Source organism: Panthera onca, chromosome E2 (assembly GCF_046562875.1).
Source record: "Panthera onca isolate mPanOnc1 chromosome E2, mPanOnc1 haplotype 2, whole genome shotgun sequence".
In the NCBI taxonomy this organism is placed as follows: Eukaryota; Metazoa; Chordata; class Mammalia; order Carnivora; family Felidae; genus Panthera; species Panthera onca.
In genome coordinates, this window is record NC_138353.1 from 5,708,553 (window position 1) to 5,728,227 (window position 19,675).

General features: G+C 42.8%; 2 protein-coding genes across 2 annotated transcripts in view; both read right to left on the bottom strand.

Annotated features, from left to right (window-relative positions):
- Window positions 1-19,675, bottom strand: part of LOC132691230 (zinc finger protein 677-like) — a 35,106-nt gene that overhangs the window by 15,291 nt on the left and 140 nt on the right. The window lies entirely within an intron of this gene.
- Window positions 13,875-19,606, bottom strand: LOC132691073 (uncharacterized). The gene is made up of 4 exons (XM_081791400.1): window positions 19,447-19,606; window positions 16,115-16,196; window positions 14,532-14,658; window positions 13,875-14,111 (listed from the first exon to the last, which is right to left on the bottom strand). Exons 1-4 carry the CDS (start codon window positions 19,560-19,562, stop codon window positions 14,029-14,031), a joined length of 408 nt encoding a protein of 135 aa, XP_081647526.1. The 5' UTR covers window positions 19,563-19,606; the 3' UTR covers window positions 13,875-14,028.

A 19,675-nucleotide genomic window follows, 5' to 3' on the forward strand; every position in this document is an offset into this window, starting at 1 on the left:
TCAATAATTTCCAAATATAATTTCAAATCCACTTTACTTTTAGCCAAAGTAACGTGTTTTTATACAAAAATTATTTTATATTTTGGCACTTCTGTTTTCTATTTCTGAATGCTCTGTGAGGTGTGGATTATAAAACTCTCTAACATATACATTCTTTAGAAGACTATTGAGTTAGTTTTCATTTAAATACTTTTGCAATATTTCCAGGGGCATTTGATAGGCATGTGTATTCTCATTATATGAACCCTAAAGAAAGTGAAGCTAGTTATCAATATTCCAATGGTTTTATTTATACTTTCAATAACCTTTAAGAGAATATCCATTAGTTACTATACACCATGAAATACAGGTTTCTCTAAAATACATTCATGTTAAAGATGAATTCCCCTGTAAGAAATGTTAATGAGATAAAGGTGTTTTGGATATGTATTTTAAACATATATTAAATTTACAAGGTTTCACTGTTCTATATATTACATAGTGTTTCATAAGCTTTAAGCATTAGTCATAGCCTTTTGATGTTCATTTCATTTGAATTACTTAACATTTACTATGGTTAAAGTATCATTACTCATAAAATTCTTAAGTTTTCACTCAGAAATTAATACCCTGGGGACACCTGGGTGGCTCAGTCGGTTGAGTGTCCAACTTTGGCTCAGATCATGATCTATCTCATGGTTCATGAGTTCAAGCCCCGCGTTGGGCTCTGTGCTGACAGTTCGGAGCCTGGAGCCTGCTTTGGATTCTGTCTCCCTCTCTCTCTGCCCCTCCCCCGCTTATGCTCTGTCTCTGTCTCTCAAAAATAAATAAATGTTAAAAAAAAATTAATATTGTGATGATCCCACAGGATTGAATTTTGGATGAAAACGTTTTAAGATTTCTCTGAGGTATTTGCTGGTTTTAGTAATGTTTGACCCCTTGGTTAAATACAGTGGCCCACTGAGTATAATTTTAAGATCTCCCAGTATGAATTTCTGATTAGCGAAGATTCATCCTGTCTAAAGACCTTCCAAATTCATTACATTTGCCAACTTGTTTTCTACACACTTGATCTTAGCCAAAAGGCCGAGAAGCGATTGCCAAGTTCTTTTCTAATATGTACAACTGTGATATTTAATTATCAACAAAGGATGGATCTATTTAACATGAGGCACCTGGGTGGCTCAGTGGGTTAAAGCATCTGACTTTGGCTCAGGTCATGATCTGGTGGTTCATGAGCTGAAGCCCTGCATCCGGCTCTGTGCTGACAGCTCAGAGCCTGGAGCCTGCTTCAGATTCTGTATCTCCCTCTTTCTCTCTGCCCCTCCCTTGCTTGCACAAAACTAACCCATGTAGCTTTAGAAAAGGGGGGGGATAGATCAAAACTTCCCACATTTATGCCAATGTTAGTTTTGACACCAGCAAAGCTTCCTTCAGTTTGTGAAACTAAGAAACCATCTTGCTACATGTATTTACCTGATTACATTTACAATGTGCATCCTCAGTTTTAAATGTCAGCAAGTCACTCAGGTGTAACTGAACGAGAATCCAATCCTATTATCAAATCATTCCATGTGTTTTTTTTTCTTGCATTTTAAAAAACATAACAGTGCTAAGGATAGACTTGGTGATCGTAATATTGACAACCAGCCATGTTGGCATGGAAGATTTCAGCATGGACTCCCATGTTCACAAGCAAATAAGTGACTAGTGGCACTTTCACTAAACACTCCACAGTTGGGAAGAAGCCCATTATAAGTCAAAGTCATAGATCCATTTTGTTTATGGGGAATTTTGCTGCTTGTAAAATTTACAAGTCACTGGCTGCGGGGGACCCTTCTTTCCAGGGGCACGTCTGGAAGTCAGCTGAGTCCGCGGGCAGCACCCTTGACTGCAGCGCGGCTGAGAACCTACTGCTTGGGCTTTGGGACCCGCCTGACTCGGCCGCCATGCGCTCCGGGCTCTGCCTCCTGGTCCCTCAGCTTCCGCCTCCGTTTCTGGCCCGGGGAAGTTGCCCACAGACACCCCGAGTGCCAGCTAGAGTTCATCCCCCGACGGCTGGAAGGCCTCTCCGCGCGGAGCAGTGGTTGCCCCAGCGCTCCGCTCCTGACCCGGAAGAGCTGGACTCCTGGGGTGGCGTGGGCCGCTCGGCCACCCCGTGTACTCCCCAAGCCCTCGGTGCGCGCAAGGCCAACCCCGCTGCTGGTCCCGCGGAACCACCTTGGGAGCAGGAGACTGAAAGGAGGCGTGCGGGACAATCAAGGGACTGCAAAGGGGCAGTGACAGTCCTTACGGTGCGAAGACTTCGGCTTGTCGCTCCCTTTGGGCTTCCCAAGGTCTGGCCCACACCCTGGCTTCCCCAACCAGACAGGGCTGAGATGTGGGGAACGCATGAGCGGAGCGAGCAGGACCCGATGGAAATAGTGCTTCCGTCGCTGCAGGTAAGGGGCTCAAAATCTTTTGGTTTTCACTAAAAATTAGCGAGAGTTGGAGGCTAAAGAGCTGGAGGAAGGCACCTGAGCATGTATGTAAGTAAATAATCTTGCTTGCAGGGAATGTGGGGGCGGCCATCGTGTTGAGGGGGAATCAGCCCTACACTTCCGTGTTTGAGCTGTGCGAGCAAGCTGGGTGAATCTGGTTCTTGGCGGTTTTCCATAAAGTGGAAGTCTCTACACCGTCACAGAACCAAGGACCTACTTCCAAGCTGACATTAAACGGAGGTTGTTTAATGGTGACCAAAGGGGAAGATTCACTAGGCGGACAGAAATCAGCCCCAGTCATGCTCCACGTTCTTACTGGGTCTTCCGTTAGTCCTCTTCGTGCCGCACGGTTTTCCTAACCGAAGAGAAAGTCAAGTCCCAGTGCTGTCCAGCCACACTTCGAATGAGCTCTGGGCCCCGGTGCATCTGCAGCTGCATGGAGCTGGGGAGGCAGTTCTCTGACCAGATGCGCTCATGTGGTGGCCCTTAGCTGCTGTTTTCCATCCCAGTAGCATTCCCTCCCTCACAGGAGACTGACTCCCTCTGGGAACCCTCCCCGCTCTGCCTTTTTCTGAAAAGTCCAGCTAAATTGCTCAGGAAACGGGCCAGCTTTCCTAATGTTCCAAGCTTCAGTCCTCAGGGCCTGCAGGGGTGTTGGATGGGGGGTCAGGTGCACCAGCCCCGCATTCTCCCTGGGACCCAATCCACACTGGCTATCCTGGTCAGCCAAGTCCCCAATTCCCAGAAGGCTTCTGTGGCTACCCGCAAGTTCTCCAGGATCCAAGTAGCCACTGAGGTGCACACCAGCCGGGGCGGGGCGGGGGGAGGGGGGGGGAGGGGGACGACTGGGGGTGGTGGTGGCTGTACATGTGCTCTCAGAGTCCCATTGTGAGAAAGGGAGAGTCTGGATGTGTGGACCCATCTCTAGCTCAGAGAGAGCTAGGGGAAGTTTCCTGAAAGTGAGAAGTGCTGCTAACTGTAGGAGCTTTTCCTCCAGATAAAAATAATAATAATAATAATAAAGTCATATTAAAAATTTAGACTAGTACAATAATAATAAATTGGTCAGGAACTTTAAAGTATGTATCTCTGAATGGCACTGAAGTTCCCTGCATCTTTGATATGGCTGTTGTGTCTGTTCCTCTCACAAACACATCCTTAAGAATTAAGGCACATAGCGTTGAGTGATTTCACTAACTTCATGCCTTGTTTAGCAGCAGACTGAAGACTTGAACTTATGGGGGGTGGTAACAAATCACAGGATTTAGCCATCATGATACACTGAAAAAGCTGGATGGCAATGTTCTTCCAGTAATCTAGATTTACATTTAGGTGTTTTCATAACTTGTTCTCATATTTTAGATTACTGGTATATTATTTATAATACTGGCTATGACCAGTTTCCATTTCCATTCTGTGCAAAGATTTATTTTATATGCTAATAAAAATTAGGCATAAAGCTTCTGAGATCTTAATAAACTATAGATACTCTGATTGCAACAGAGTACCATAGGAACCTGCCTCATGACCAAGCTGGACTTAATGACTGCAAGATTCACTTGATAATAGTATGATAACAGAGAGTTCTTTTATACTGGGAAGAAAACAGAGTGGCACCTGTCACCAAAGCATTGAACTATTTCATACAATGTCCCAAAGTATGGTAGATAAAATACCATTTACACCAAGGCTGCAGGCTACAAGGTTAAGGTACAAAAGTTAACTGCCTTCGGAGATACCAGAAATGAACAAGTGAATTGAAAATTAAAAACAAAACCCATTTACATTAGGACCAAAACAAAAGGTTCCATCACGGGCACTGTTAGGGCAATATGTGAAACGTCTGTGATGAAGACATAATGTCAATAATATATTTTCAACCACAGGTTCAAAGTCAGTAATAAAGTAACCTCATTAAGAAATCTAAAGGAACAGGGGCGCCTGGGTGGCTCAGTCAGTTGAGTATCCTGCTGAGGTCACGATCTCACAGTTCGTGAGTTTGAGCCTCACATCGGGCTCTGTGCTGACAGCTTAGAGCCTAGAATCTACCTCAGATTCTGTGTCTCCCTCTCTCTCTGCCCCCAACCCCATTCTGTAGCTCTCAAAAATAAATAATAAATATTTTTAAAAACAAAAAAAAAAGAAATCCAAAAGAATAAAAAGATTGTATAAACTTAAGGGGTTTCCACAGATGTCCCTGCTCCTTTGACACCCATCATCTCATGAATTTTAAAGCATTTTGACTTTTAATTTACCTGCAGAGTGTAACATTTGATTTGATTAACCTTCAAGAACTAGACTAAGTTCTCATTATTAGGAATTCTCTAATGCACAGTACATTGTGGAACCTGCTTAAGCAACGTACCACCTAATTATATTTGTAGGGTTTTTTCCAACATGAAATCTTTGGTGAATCCTGAGATCAAGTCATGGCATGAGGGTCGTGCTACATTCTTTTGTAAAGTTTCTTCACAGTATTCATTCCCCTATGACTCCAAAGGTGAGAACATTTAATAAAAGTCGTAACACACCTTCTATACCTTCACTGTATGTATATTCTGATGTCTACTGAGGCTTGAATACTGCTTAAAGGATTTGCCACATTCATGACATTTGTAAGGTTTCTCTCCAGTATGAATTCTTTGGTGAACTGTAAGGCTTGAATTCTGACTAAAGGCCTTGCCACATACATTACATTTGTACGGTTTCTCTCCAGCATGAATTCTCTTATGCTGTGTAAGGTTTGAACTCCCAGTGAAGGCCTTTCCACACTCATTACATTTGTAAGGTTTCTCTCCAGTATGAATTCTCTCATGATTCCAAAGGTGTGAACGGGTGGTAAAATCCTTACCACACTGATTACATTTGTAAGGTTTTTCTCCAGAATGGATTCTCTTATGTTGAGCAAGATTTGAACACTCAGAAAAGGCTTTGCCACACACATTGCATTTGTAAGGCTTCTCTCCAGTATGAATTCGTTCATGGCCCCAAAGGTGGGAACGTATCATAAAATGCTTACCACATACGTTACATTTATATGGTTTCTCTCCAGTATGAATTCTCTGATGCCTTGTGAGGTTCGAGAACCTGTTAAAGGCTTTGCCACACTCGTTACATTTGTAAGGTCTTTGCTCAGAATGAATTCTTTGATGATTAGCTAAGGTCGAACAATGGCTAAAAGCCTTCCCACACTCATTGCATTTGTAAGGTTTTTCTCTACTGGGGGTCTTCTCATATTGTGTCAGTAATGAAGGATGCATTAGAACCTTCCCATATTTATTAACAATGTTGGTTGTGACACTAGAAGCAATTCTTTGAGGTGGTGAAACTGAGGACGTTTTGGTAGACTTCTCAATTTGATTACTTTGAAAAATTTCCTCTTGGGTTTGAAATCTCTGCAGTTCAGCCAGATGTGAATAAAAGCTTACTCCAAGCTTATTGCCCAAGCAGTTCATATACTTGTTTCCTGAATGGCCTACCATGTAGTTTAGTTCCTTGTTTGTCATATCATGTTTATAATATGGAGATGTACTTCTTATGGAAACACTGTGCTTTACAGGGAAATTATTCCAGAATTTAGGATGTTGTTGGTCTTCTCTACAGGTGAGATTTTTATAATGGGATGTAGTTATTCCTTCATAATATTTTTCTTCATAAATCCACGGAGTCTCAAGTTTGTTCACATCTTGCTGGTCTTTCTTCAAATCAAAGTCATCAAAGTCATGACTTAGGTCTCTTTCAAAAGTCAACGTTTGCAGTAATTCTCCATTATTAATGTAGTCTTTTGGTGGTAATTCTTTGCCCACACATCTAGTAGCCTTATCTGTAAGATACAAATAATCGTAGGCGTCTTATTAACCAGAGTTGAAGATGGGTATTTACATTGAAACGTATTACACCAAAAGTAAAACTCATAACTGACAAGGGTTATCAAGTTTCTCAACCATGGCGTGCAAATGTATAAACACAGAAAAGACATAAAATTCTTCAGTAAAGAAAGGATGACATATGGTTTAAATTATTTTCAGGGAAACCTATGTTCAAAAGCTCTGTGGTCAAAAGTTCCAACTGCCCTGGGGCGCCTCGGTGACTCAGTCAGTAAGGTGGCCAACTTCAGCTCAGGTCACGATCTCATGGTTCGTGAGCTTGAGCCCTGTGTCAGGTTATTCCTGACAGCATGGAGCCTGGAGCCTGCTGGGGATTCTGTGTCTCCCTCTCTCTCTGCCCCTCCCCCACTTGTACTGTGTCTCTCTCAAAAATAAACATTAAAAAAAGTTCCAACTACCTTGAAATAATAGAATTTTCCACAGGCACCCCAAAGTTTACAGAACCTCACAAGAGGGATAAAGGTGAATCATATTTGTAAAAAATATAAATATTAAAGCTAACTGAATACTTATTTTGTACACAATATTAAGACCACATTTTGAAGATAGTAAAATATTCTCCTGAAATACTTCTTCAAAAATATATCCATGCAAACAGGCATTCTGCAATGTTAATAATCAGTGCGCTGAGGTTATATACTGTAATATACATAAAAATTAAGTGTTAATCAAAATAAAAAATAATACAGATTTTAGTAACCCAAGGCAAATCCAGCACTAATTAATAAGTATGTTCATTTATTAAAAATATATGGACTTCAGAATTCTAAAGAACTCACCCATAAGAAAAAAAGAGGTTGTATTTCAGAAGCACATAATATCATAAATGGAAAACATGAATATTTTGAAATAGAAGTTCTGATAAATAAGTCATATTACAGAAATTAACAATGAGGAACTGTGACATCAAAATGGCAAGAAGGGAACTCCAAATGTACCTCTTTTTACAAAGCAGGAGATAAACTAGCAAAAATTGTCAGAATTAAATTTATAAGACCTCTAGAAATTAGTCACAGGATTCTAGGCACCAGATACACTCTTAATCAAGAAAAAGGTATTTGTTTTAACTTGCTGTGACTCTGTGCTCTGCACCCCAGCTAGGAACTGGCTTTGAAGATGGGAGCCTTTAAAGAATTGTGACTAGTCATTTGTTTGTTTCAATCTGTCTGCTGGCTCCCTGAGGGACTGGCTTAAAGTGTCTACCCTTCTTTGGCCTACCTCACATCTCTATCTAGGTGGAAGTGATAACTAGGGGCCATTTGTCACAAATATTTAAAGGTAAATGTAGTAGCCACTGCCATCTAGGGAAAGGGATAACAATTGGGGCAAATAGTGGACAAACCAAAACCCTAAGAAAAACCTTGGGGAGTGAGGTGCAGTGGGGAATAAGGCTCTGAAGTCCCCCTACATACTCCAGGGACTCTAGAAGGATACAGGTATGTCCAGGACCAGGCTCATGAGAAGACTTGAGAAACCCCCAAGCTTTTACCTCCTGCTGACCATCAGATTCTGAGCAAGCAGAAGTGAAGGGAAGGCACCACTGTAAACTTCTATACTGTGTGTTTCATGCACTCCCCAACACACACACACTCATCTACAAAGTATGGAAAGTTGGTTTGTTTTGTGTTTGGTTCCAGCTGTTTCAGGAAATCTGTTGAATCACTAGCTGACCAATAAGCGAACCAAAGACTTCAGTGGCTACCTATAGCAAAGAAAATATGCCACACAAAATTTGTTGAGAGAAACAAATGCACAACAGCAATCACAAGAGACATAAAAAACCCTAGGAAGGGAGAATATTATGATTTCCAAAGTATCAGCATATTCATATTCATAATGTCCCGTTTTTTTAAATTGTTTTTAATGTTTGTTTCTGAGACAGAGAGAGACAGAGCATGAGTGGGAGAGGGGGAGAGAGAGAGGTAGACACAGAATCAGAAGCAGGCTCCAGATTCTGAGCTGTCAGCACAGAGCCCAACACAGGGCTCAAACTCACAAACCATGAGATCATGACATGAGCCAAAGTCGGTCACTCAACCAACTGAGCAACCCAGGTGCCCTAATAATGTCCCATTTTTTAATAAGAAGGTACAAAGGAGGCAACACAACAATAAAGTGCGACCCATACAGAAAAATAAATAATAACAAATCTTGACCCTAACAAAGCCCAAACTTTGGAATTATTAAACAAACACTTTAAATCAACTATTTAAGCTAAAGGAAATGATGGGCAAAGAATTAAAAAGAAATCAGAAAAACTGTGTTTAAATAAACAGAGAATATCAATAAAGAGAACGTGGAAGATGAAACAAAACACTTTCTCAAGTTTAAATGTAAAATACTCAAAATGTAAAATACACAAAATGAAAAACTTCACAGAGAAGTTCAATAACAGATTTCATGAGGTAGAAATAAGATTCAGCAAACTAGTAGGGAAGTCATTTGAAATCACCTTGTCTGAGCAGCACAAAGAATGAATACAAATGAACAGAGTCTAATAGTCCTACCAGACAACATCATGGGGAACAATATATGAACAATGAGAGTCCCACAAAGAAAGGGAAGGAGGCAAAGGAATATGGAGAAAATATGGTAGACAATTCTGTAACTGTTAAAAGACATGAATCTACAAATCTAAGTACTCAATGAACACACAATTAAGAAAAATTCAGAGACGTACACTGCAACAAGTCATGATCACTATGTGGAAAGACAAAGGTAAAAAGAGAATCTTGAAAGCAAGAAGCGTCATGTAGAAAGCACACACAATAACTTTCAGAGCTGAATGTTCAGCCAAACCATGAAGCAAAAGACCATGGGATAACATATTTAAAGTGTTGACAAAGAAAACAAAAACAAAAACCTGGCAATCAATTCAATCTCCAGAAACCCTGTCCTTTGAAAATAAGGGAGAAATTAGGCTTACTAGAGAAACAAAAGGTGAGGAAGTTCCTTATAACTAAAATAACACTACAAGGAATAAACAATGGCACTTCTTAGTTTATTCTGAGGCAAACATTATTCTGATTCCAAACCAGACAAAGACATCACAAGAAAACTACAGAACAATACCCTTATTAATAAAGATGTAAAAGTCTTCAGCAAAATGCCAGCCAACTAAATAGAAAGCATATTAAAATCACACAACATAAGTAAAAGGGACTTATTCCAAGAATTCAGTGGTAGAAAGTTCAACATATAAACATCTTATCAACGTTACAATCCACATTAATATTAGGAAGACAAAAAGAAAAACAAAACCTAATGATCTCATTGTATGCAAAATATCTGAAAAATTCTAGAACTCTTAAATGACAAAACACTCAGCATACTCAGAAGTGACTTTCCTCAACCTTTAAAGATTATTTATGAAAAACTACAGCTAATATCCTCCAAGAAACAGTAAAAAACTTCCCCCTGAGATAAGAAATAAGACATGAATATCCACTTTCACTGCTGGTATCTAACACTATTCTGCAAGTTCTAACCAGAGCAATAAAACAAGAAAAAAGGAAAACAAGCATAGATAATGGAAGAGAAAAAGGAAAATTATCTCTGTGTGAAAATGACACAGATAAATAAATATATATAATATACATATATGTAAATATATAAAAATATATCTGTATCTGTTCTATAGATTTTCTTTTTCTATTTTGTCTGGACTCTTCACAGCCCTTTGCAGTTCTGTATGTTTTGAGTCATGTTTTGCACTTTCTTTAAAAAAAATTTTTTTTACATTTGTTTACTTTTGAGAGACAGAGCAGGACCAGAGGAGGGGCAGAAAGAGAGAGGGAGAAAGAGGATCCAAAGTGGGCTCCACACTGACATACCCCCCCAACACACATACAACCTGCTAATGTTTAAAAAGATGTCAGGAAAGTTGCAGGATACGGTACCAAAATTCACTTGTGTTTTACACACTATAATGAACAATCTGAAAAGGAAATTTTAAACATGGTATCAAGTATAAAGTACCATCCACAGAATAAAATACTATGAAATAAATTTTAACCAAGGAGGTGAAAGACCTATAGGCTGAAAACTGTAAAATGCTGCTCAGAGAAATTAAACACATCAATAAAGAGAAAGACAATACATAATTATGGATTGGAAGATTTCATATTTTTCAAGATGGCAATATGAGGGCCCTGGGTAGCTCAGTCAGTTAAATGACCTTGTTCTCAGCTCAGGTCTTGATCTCAGGGTCACGGGTTCAAGCCTGTATTGGTTTCCACGCCGGGCATGAAGCCTACTTTAAAAAAAAAAAAAAAAAAAAAAAAAAAGGTAATATTGACCAAAGTGATCTGGAGATCCTACACAGACATGTCAAAACTCCAAAAACCATTTTTAAATAAGTGGAAAACATGGGGCGCTTGGGCGGCTCAGTCGGTTAAGCGTCCGGTTAAGCGTCCAACTTCAGCTCAGGTCATGATCTCGCTGTTTGTGAATTTGAGCCCCACGTTGCACTCGCTGCTGTCAATGTGGAGCCTGCTTTGGATCCTCTTCCCCCTCCCCTCCCCAACCCCTCCCCTGCTCCTGCTCTCTCTCAAAAAAAAACAAACATTAAAAAAATTTTAAATACATACAGAATTGCAAAGGGCTGTGAAGAGTCCAGACAAAATAGAAAAAGAAAAACTACAAACAGATTAAACAGAGACAGAATGCAGACTGATGTTTCAGGGACTGGGGACAGAGGAAATTGGGGAAAAACTGCCTAATGGGTAAACTGGAGTGATGGAAATGTGCAACTAGGCAAAGATGGTAGTTGAACAACCTGTAAATATGCAAACTGCTCACTTGAAAATGGCTAACTTTATGTTATGTGAATTCTACTTTAATTAGAAGTTCTTTTTAAACTAGCTAACAACTGAAGTTATTAATTTCACAATAGATTAAAAAATTTGAAACTAAGTCTATTTATATAATGTAAAAATAATAGTGTCTCCTAGGCTAGCTTCCTCTCATACTCTGCAGTTCTATCACTGGATCTATCGCCATGAAACATACATGAGGTGAGGGATGCTATCACCAAATGTATTAAAAAACATACAATTATCATGAATGAATAAAAATAACGTGCACTTGCCCAAAATTAATAAACCCTGACTTCACAAAATTATCAGGAGACTATAGATAACCTTAAGGGTCATATGACCAAACAACAAGGAATAACTTCTAATGACGGTGGTATTACCAGTAGCACTTAAGGGCAGAAACAATATTTGCCAGTTCCAGAAGATCAATGGAAGAGGTTGGCTGTGCAGAGGTACCAACAATACAGGAAACAATAATGGTGGCAGAACAACAGGATAGCGGTATGTGGGTCAACAAGAACACCGTGAACCTTAGAGTTCAGGTTAAATAGAAGATGAGAAACAAAATAGTACTCATGGGTTAACTGAAAAATGGAATTTCCAGAACCTTAAAAATTTTGTGGAGATCTATGCCATAAGTAACAGTGATGAAGAAGTACATGAAAGAAATTGGTCATGTTGCTATAAAGTAAAATTAGATATTTAACTATTAGTTCAGTATACTCAGAGTTAGACGGTGGATCTATACACAGAAATGACTAAAATAAAACATTTGAACTGAAATTAAACAATATATCAAATTCATATAAAACCCAACAAGTTATCTTTAGACAAATTAAAACATACTATAGAAAAGGATGATATCTTATATAACTTTATGGACGAAATTTTTATAATTCTGGAATTAACAGTCATTTCATAACAAAACTATATTCTCAAGATATCCAATATTCCCAATTTTAAAATCCAAATTCATTCAAAAGAGAAAAGTATTTATTATTTTAATGTTTATTGATTTATTTTGAAAGAGAGAGAGAGAGAGAGCTTAAGGAGAGGAGGGGCAGATAAAGAGAGTGAGAGAGAATTCTAAGCAGGCTCCATACTTTCAGTGCAGAGCCCAATGCAGGCCTTGATCTAGGGAACTGTGAGATCATGACCTGAGTTGAAACCAAGAGTCAGAAGCTTAACCAAGTGGGCCACCCAGGAGCCCCAAGAAAAGCATTTATTAATAATGTGTTATAATGTCAAGCAAAACTCATGCAGAAACAGTAACTATGATTTTACTCACCCCATTTTAGAGGTTATATAGGTTTTGGGAAAAGGCGTGCTCACCCATAACCCTTAACGCTCAAGAAGCAAATCTTGTAAAATGTATGAGACAACATTCATTCACTGATTAAATAGTCCCACAATTGCAGGTATAAGACTAACAACACTAACTTGAGGAGGAACAAGGGCATACACATGGAATGAATACTGTTGTATGAACATTAGTTTAGTCAACAATCTCAAAGACGGGTTTCTGAAGGCAGACAAAGATCTCACTAGAATACTTTCCTGTATTTCTTCAGCCAAATCAAGGGGGATGACCCTTAGTGTACTCGATCCCTATTACCACTGTGCCCTTGAGAGGCACTTTTGTGACACTCCAAAAACCAGAAATCCTGGAGCCCTAAGCCAGGCTCTCATGCTACACTCGATGCCAGCATCCGGGAACATGCTGACCACTCTACTCAGGTGCTTTGGGGCACAACTCCACTTAGCAGAATGGTGCTGTGACATCTAAATATAAGTGTTCTGCATCTAGAATGTTCTTTTTACCACTAAAACTTTGTATGGAAGAGTTCACCACACAAGTCGTCTCCAGTACATAATGGGTAGGTTATCACAACAGAAAATACGAGGATAAAAGTTCAGACACTAAGGCAGTGTATTTCACAACCCAGAAAGTTTCAGAGGCAAAACCACACAAACTTAGGAGACTATGAAATCAGGGAGAGCCAAGGTTTTCGCACACTCCCAGACTAAGGAAGACCTGCAAGACAGAGACAAAGAAGATAAGAGACTAAGGAAAGGGGTTATACTTTGTGGGATGTTGAAACAGGACCTGGGATCTACCTACAGACTCCTGGCTGATGGCCTAAAGCCTGAAATACGGTTCCCATGAAGGACTGGGGATCAAACAAAGGTCCCCCCACCCGACCATTCCCAGTACACATGCCCCTAGAGCGTGAAAGTGGAAATGAAGAAATGGCAGAGGCATGGAGCAGGCAGAGGGCTTGGGACAGCCCATGCACCTGCCTCTGGCCCTAGATGCAAAGAGTGTTCCCATCAGTCACTCAAGCACATGAAACAGGATATAAGCTGGAGAAGGCCCGCAGTCAGGACGAAGGGGGCCTCACCTAAGATCTGTGTGACTGACTAGAGAAGGAGACGCAACAAAGGAAGACACCCCTTACAAACAGCCCTCCGTGTGCTCCCCAAGGTCGAACCAGTAAGGACTCCTGGGGGCAGAGAAGGGCATGCCTGGGTCGTGACAAAGACTTTGCCCTTGTCGCTGCCAGGAGCTGCACTACCACTGAGGAGGGCAGGAGACACGCACACACCAAGAAGAGGGTGAAGGAGGAGAATAACACCCTCCTTTGAGAGCCCACAAGAGATCAACTCTTCTTTTCCAAACACCTCTCCCACCCGGGAGAATGTCCCAAACAACATTTCAGGGAGTCAATTCCTCTCTGCCATCTGACCCTCACTTGCCTTCACATCTTTGATACCTTCCCACCCACCTGGGTTTTGCCGCTAGTTTCACCCCACTCCTGGCCGTGCAAGGCTCTTCCTTCCTCCACAGTGGAGATGATATTCAGCTCAGAAAGAGGATCTTGCTGACATGGAAACCGGTAGATGATGTCCTGCAGCTTTTCCATAAACCAATCCCAGTTCCTGGACAGCTGAGACCAAGGACATTCAACATAGGCGGGTTGTGAATAGCGTTTCACAGACTTGTTCAGTGACCGACCTACATCTTCCAAATGCTTGAATGTTTGACAAATACAGATATCCAGCTCTCTTCCCAGAACTACTGAATCAAGAGTACAGGAGTAAAACCAGGCAATGCGATGTTTTAAAGTTTTGACATAAAGTCTTGTGTCTCCTCAACTTCTAGCGCCACCACTAACCTGCATGTAGTGAGCACGTCATCGGAGGAAAGGGGGCACTTCAAATCCAGACACCTCGGTGTGAAGCTTTTCATTTCTGGATCAACAGGGCTTCACTCAGTCAAACAGGGCAGGGACTCTCAAGCGCCTCCCAAAAGAAACACAAAGGTAGCCTAGAGCAGTTCCCAACCTCTGCAGGGAAACTATCCTCACCCAGGGAGACCAGGGTCCTGTAGTTCTCCAACATCACGTCCCTGTACAAGGCCCTCTGAGCGGGGTCCAGGCACTCCCACTCCTCCTGAGAGAACTCTATGGCCACATCCCTGAAGGTCAACAGTTCCTGAAATGAAAGCACATTTCACCAAGAGGCCATCAGGAGAGTACTTCTTTCACAAAAACGAGAGGAGGAGAGAGGCATAAGAGTTAATTATAAATGAGTAATTGGATAAGACACATCATTTTGAGCAAGTCATAAATCCCTGATTTTGCTTTGCTACACTTTCCATTAGAGAATTTCCATCAGCTAAACTACGGAGAATTTTACAATATTGTGCCAGATAAAATTCAAAAATGAAAAACGTCAACAAATGGTAGACTATATGCAAGTTCTAGACAGTATGTTGTATACACCATATAACACTTAATTTCTCCATGACTTAGAGCATGAGTAGTGTCTTCAGGGATGACCAAGTCCAAAGTAGCATCAGTGAAAAGTGAAACTAGAAAAAATGAGAAGCTGATGACAACAGAATCTATTCAAAGTTTCAAACACCTCTCATATGGTAAATATCACCCTACTTGTAGAAGAACATAGCATCCAATTAAATTAGTAGTGGTTCCCATCTTACACAGGACCCAACTCACACACACACGCTAAGGAACCTGCATCAGTCAATCAGGTAATAAACGGCAGAGCCTGTCCCTAAACAAGTGGTCAGGCTTTAGCATGGAACCCACAGGGCCTCACAGGAATGTAATGGACACACGGTAAAAGTCTGTTGACAGAGAGCTTCCTAACGGAGAAAATATGAAAGAAGTTAATGGCTGAAACTTAAACCCGGATAAAGATAAATATATTTGTCTGCAACAGGCGCATGTGCACACACAGTATTCATACTGCTGTTACCTCATTTAGGTGATGGTGTAGAAAAAAATTTAAGGCTATGGAAAACATGTCAGACATACCTTCAAAGTTAAAATAAATATGAAACTTATTTCTGAAATGACACGGTGTTTTATACACACCACAGGCTCCTGCTCACACACGTGTGCACCTACAACACACACACTGAAAAAAACCGAAGTCAAATTAACGGTCTTTAAGTAACATCTTTTTATAGGTAAATCTTCATTCTCTGTATCATTTTTACTCATGTGCATTTCAGCATTTCTGGTACAATAAACACGTATGAATTGCATTACAGGTAAATAAAATTGTAATGTTAAGCCTGCTTACAAAAACAACACTGTGAAGAAAAAAAAAATCTAAGTAATCACACTCCCAAAGTCTGGCTTGAACCTCCAGATCAAGAGTCACTTGATCTACCTACTGAGTCAGCCAGGCAGCCTCTTGCAAAAAAATATTTAAAAATAGTAACAAGCGACTCAATCTCCATTAAATGCACATACAGTTGAAGTATGAGCTGGAATCTGCGTGGAGATAGAGGGGCTGAGATAAGGTCCTGGGGTGAGCGTGAGCAAGCATGTCAGGGGGGACGCTTCAGAGTGAGATGAGCATGGCCCAGTGGTAGTGCAGGACACAGAGGACAGAACAAGGAACCCAGATATGACTTTACCTGAGAAAGAGTCATTCTTGACTCCTGGACTTTCCTCCTCTGAGCTTCTGTCCCAGGCAAGATGGGTCTCGAGACGTCAAACCTGAGTGTCAAATATATGCTGTTTAACGCTTAGAGTCAACTTACCCCTTTCTGTGCCACAACCACAGACTGGTAGACCTCCCCATGTGGGAGACGGCCCTCTGCTGCCCACTGCCAAAGAGGGGTTCAGAACAGTAAACTGCTACACAGAGACCTCTTCCTGCAGAATGCACTCCCCTCCTGGTGAGGCACACACATAAGCTACAGCAGGGGGGATCTGGGCTGCACTAACCCTCCCCTTGGAGTCACAGGCTCCCCCAATAACACCCCATGTCAAGGACAGCCCGCCTCACCTCTCTTCCTGTCTCTAGATCCGGGGCTGGTTCATTCCTCATTAATGGATGAGCTAAGGCCCTGGGGCCCAATGCTGGATACAAATTAGAATCACCTGGGGCATTTTCAACACCACTGAGTCTGTTCCCCATCATCCCAAACACAAGAAGGGGAATTCCTGGTGACTGGGCATAAGAGGTAACTACAAAATGCCTCAGCAATCCAATGCAAAGTCAGGGTCGAGAACCACTCAGAGGGCACCAGCCCAGCACACCTCCCACCTGAGGCTCTGCTCTCTCCTGGGCCCCTGTCCCCGGTATCCAGACAGTGGAAGAGGAAGGAGCAGAGACACCCATGCGGAGTAGGCATTACAGGCCAGAGCCGGGGTAGGGACGAGGCTAGGATGTGACAGGGCAGTGTCAGAGGTGGCCCCACAAGAAAGTGATATCAAGACAAAGACCTGGGGAAAGAAGTTCACCACATGCATTTGAGGAGTCACAGAATTCTAGGCAGAGGGACCACCCTTGGGAAAGCCCTGAGGCAGTGCTGACCCTGGCCTCGGGAAGAGCAGACCTTTGAGTGCCTCTATCCAAGCGAGGGAGGAAGAGGGAGGAAGAGACAAGCCGAGTATTAGGTCACAGAAGTAGATCAGGAATAGCCAGCTGGCCATTGTCTTCAGACACTGTTCTCCCCCATCCCAAGTGAATTTTGGGAACCATGTAGTGTTTTACCCATATTAATGTATTTTCTTTTAATCTATTTCTTTTTTTTAGCGTTTATTTTTAGGGAGAAAGCGTGCATGCACACATGCGGAAGTGGGGGGGGGGGGAGAGAGAAAGAGAGAGAAAGAGAAAAATTCCCAAGTAGGCTCTGCACTGGCATTGCACGAACCGTGAGATCATGACCTGAGCCAAAACTGAGTTAACCAACTGAGCTACCCAGGTGTCCGCCCCACCCCTTTTTTTTATTCTGTCTTAAGTAAAAACACACACAATTAATGTAATATGCTCTGGAATTCGAAAACATGCCAAGATGGTCACCTAAGCCCCAGGACGGATGGCACTACTCTTGACTGAGAAGTGGAGGACTGCAGGGAACATAATTGGGGGAGTTCAGGAGCTCATGTTTGGACATCATAAGGTGGAAATGCCTGTTAGACGTCCCAACAGACGTGTCAAGGAGACAGCTGGACAACACAATCTGGAGTTCAGGGAGGAGGTCTGAGATAAGACTGTGACATTGGGACCCCGCAAGGTATTTAGAGCCATGAGATATAGTGACACAGAAAGTGACTTGGTGTAGGCTGAGAAGGAAAATGTCCAAGACTATGTTATGGGGCCCCCTTTCAATTAGAGAGCAGGGAGCAGAGGAAAAGTGGGCAGAAGAAATGGGCAAGTGAACAGCAAGAAGAAAACTGAAACAGACACACAGATGACAGGTAAGATTTGTCAACAGAGGGATGTCCTGAAAGCCATTAAAAAAAAGTCTGTAAAGGAGTCACCACTGTTCAACATGTTGATAAGACAGATGAAGACAATGAATTAACCAGTAGATTTAGAAAACTGGAGGACATTACTGCCTCTGACAAGGAGAAAGAAATGGCAGATGGGAAAGCTGGGTTGGATGAGGACTGAGACAGAATACACACAAGCGTTTTGTGTTTTGCATAGAAGGGCTCTTTGGGTCTTTTGACTACTGTGAATAACGCAGCTATGAACATAGATGTACAAAATACCTGTTTGGGTCCCTGCTTTCAATTTCTTTGGGTATATACACAGAAGTAAATCTGGCGGATTATATGGTAATACTATGTTTAATTTTCTAAATTTATAGTGAAGATAATTACAAAATTATTTTATACAGGAGCTGTATAAACAGGAGTTCTGTAATTCTCTTTCCCATCGGTTCAATTCAAACAGGCAAATTTCAAGTTAAAAACCTTACGAAGACACAGGTCACTGGATCACAACTTAATCACCCATATCCCATCAACCACCATTCATCCAGACCTGGGTTCCCCCTTTTTTCTCCCTCCGGAGCACTGATTTCTATCAATCTGTTCACGTCTCCCTCTTTCCTGATTCTCTCCGCTGTTTTTCCTGTGTTTCCCCATCTCCTCCCTTGCTTTCTCCCCTTTCCTCTCTTCCTTTCCCTACACCTACACTTTCCGGGGAACTCTTCACACCTATTTCGCCTTGTCCTACTCTTTCTCCCCAGTCTTTCTGACTGTTCCACTCGCCATACGTTTCTGCCTCTCTCTGCCCCCACGGGTGTCCCCTCTGCTCTCCCTGTTCCATTCCCGCTTTCCGGTTACACCCCCTCCGCCCGGCTCACTGGAACCCCCATCGGATCTCGCACCGCTGTTTCTCTCCCCGCTGTCATCCTACCCTCTCCTGCTGTCTCTGTCTCTGCCTCGCCCGCCCGCAACCTTTTGCTCCTTCCCGCTCTGCGTTCGAAGCGCCTCTCTCTTGCGGCCCCACTTCTGCTTGTGCTCGCTATTTTGCTCCCCTTGTCCTGGGGCGCCTCCCTTTTCTCCACGTTTCGCTCTTTTCTCTTCTCCGCCTGCCACTCTCCCGAGTTACTGCGTCCGCTCCCACGGTCCCTGTGTGTCGACCCTCTCACTGATCCTCCCTCCCTCATTCTCTCTGTCTCTCTCTCCTCATCCCTGGCTTCCCTGCCGCAGTCACGGCTTCCACGAGGCCCCTCAGCCTCGCGTGCGGGACGTGACCCGCGCTCTGACACCCCGCGCTCTCCCGTCCTCGGTCCCGCTCCTGAAAGCCCCCGCTCCACAGTGTGCTCGTCCCGGGCATCGGTCCTCCCATCACACGCGGGGCTGCACGGGGGTTTCTCAGGAGGCGGCGGGGTCTGCGCCACCCCAGGGCCAGACTCCGAGCCCCGATGGGCCCAGACCTGCCAGGCTGCGGGCACAGGCGCCGAGCGCTGCCATCCACCCCGCACGCCCATCTCCCGAGACTCACGCGGCGCGGGGGACACGGGTGCCCAGGGACACAAGGCGGCAGGCGGCGTCTGAAGGCCCGAGGGCCCCGAGCACCACAGGCGGGGACCGACTCCGAAAGATCCGAACCGAAACCATCCGGAACCCCCGCGCGGGCAGCGCCGCCAGCACGATTCGGTGTGTCCGCGACGCCACTCACCGCGGTAGGGGGCGCGGGGCAGGGAACGTTAACGTGTATTGAGACCCCAGAC

Coding starts and splice junctions, on each gene's coding strand:
- LOC132691073 (XM_081791400.1), bottom strand. CDS start 19,562: ATGGTTTCGGTTCGGATCTTTCGGAGTCGGTCCCCGCCTGTGGTGCTC. Junction 16,197..19,446: donor ACCCGTGTCCCCCGCGCCGC/GTGAGTCTCGGG, acceptor TTTGACACTCAG/GTTTGACGTCTCGAGACCCA. Junction 14,112..14,531: donor CAGGACCCTGGTCTCCCTGG/GTGAGGATAGTT, acceptor CCTTGGTCTCAG/CTGTCCAGGAACTGGGATTG.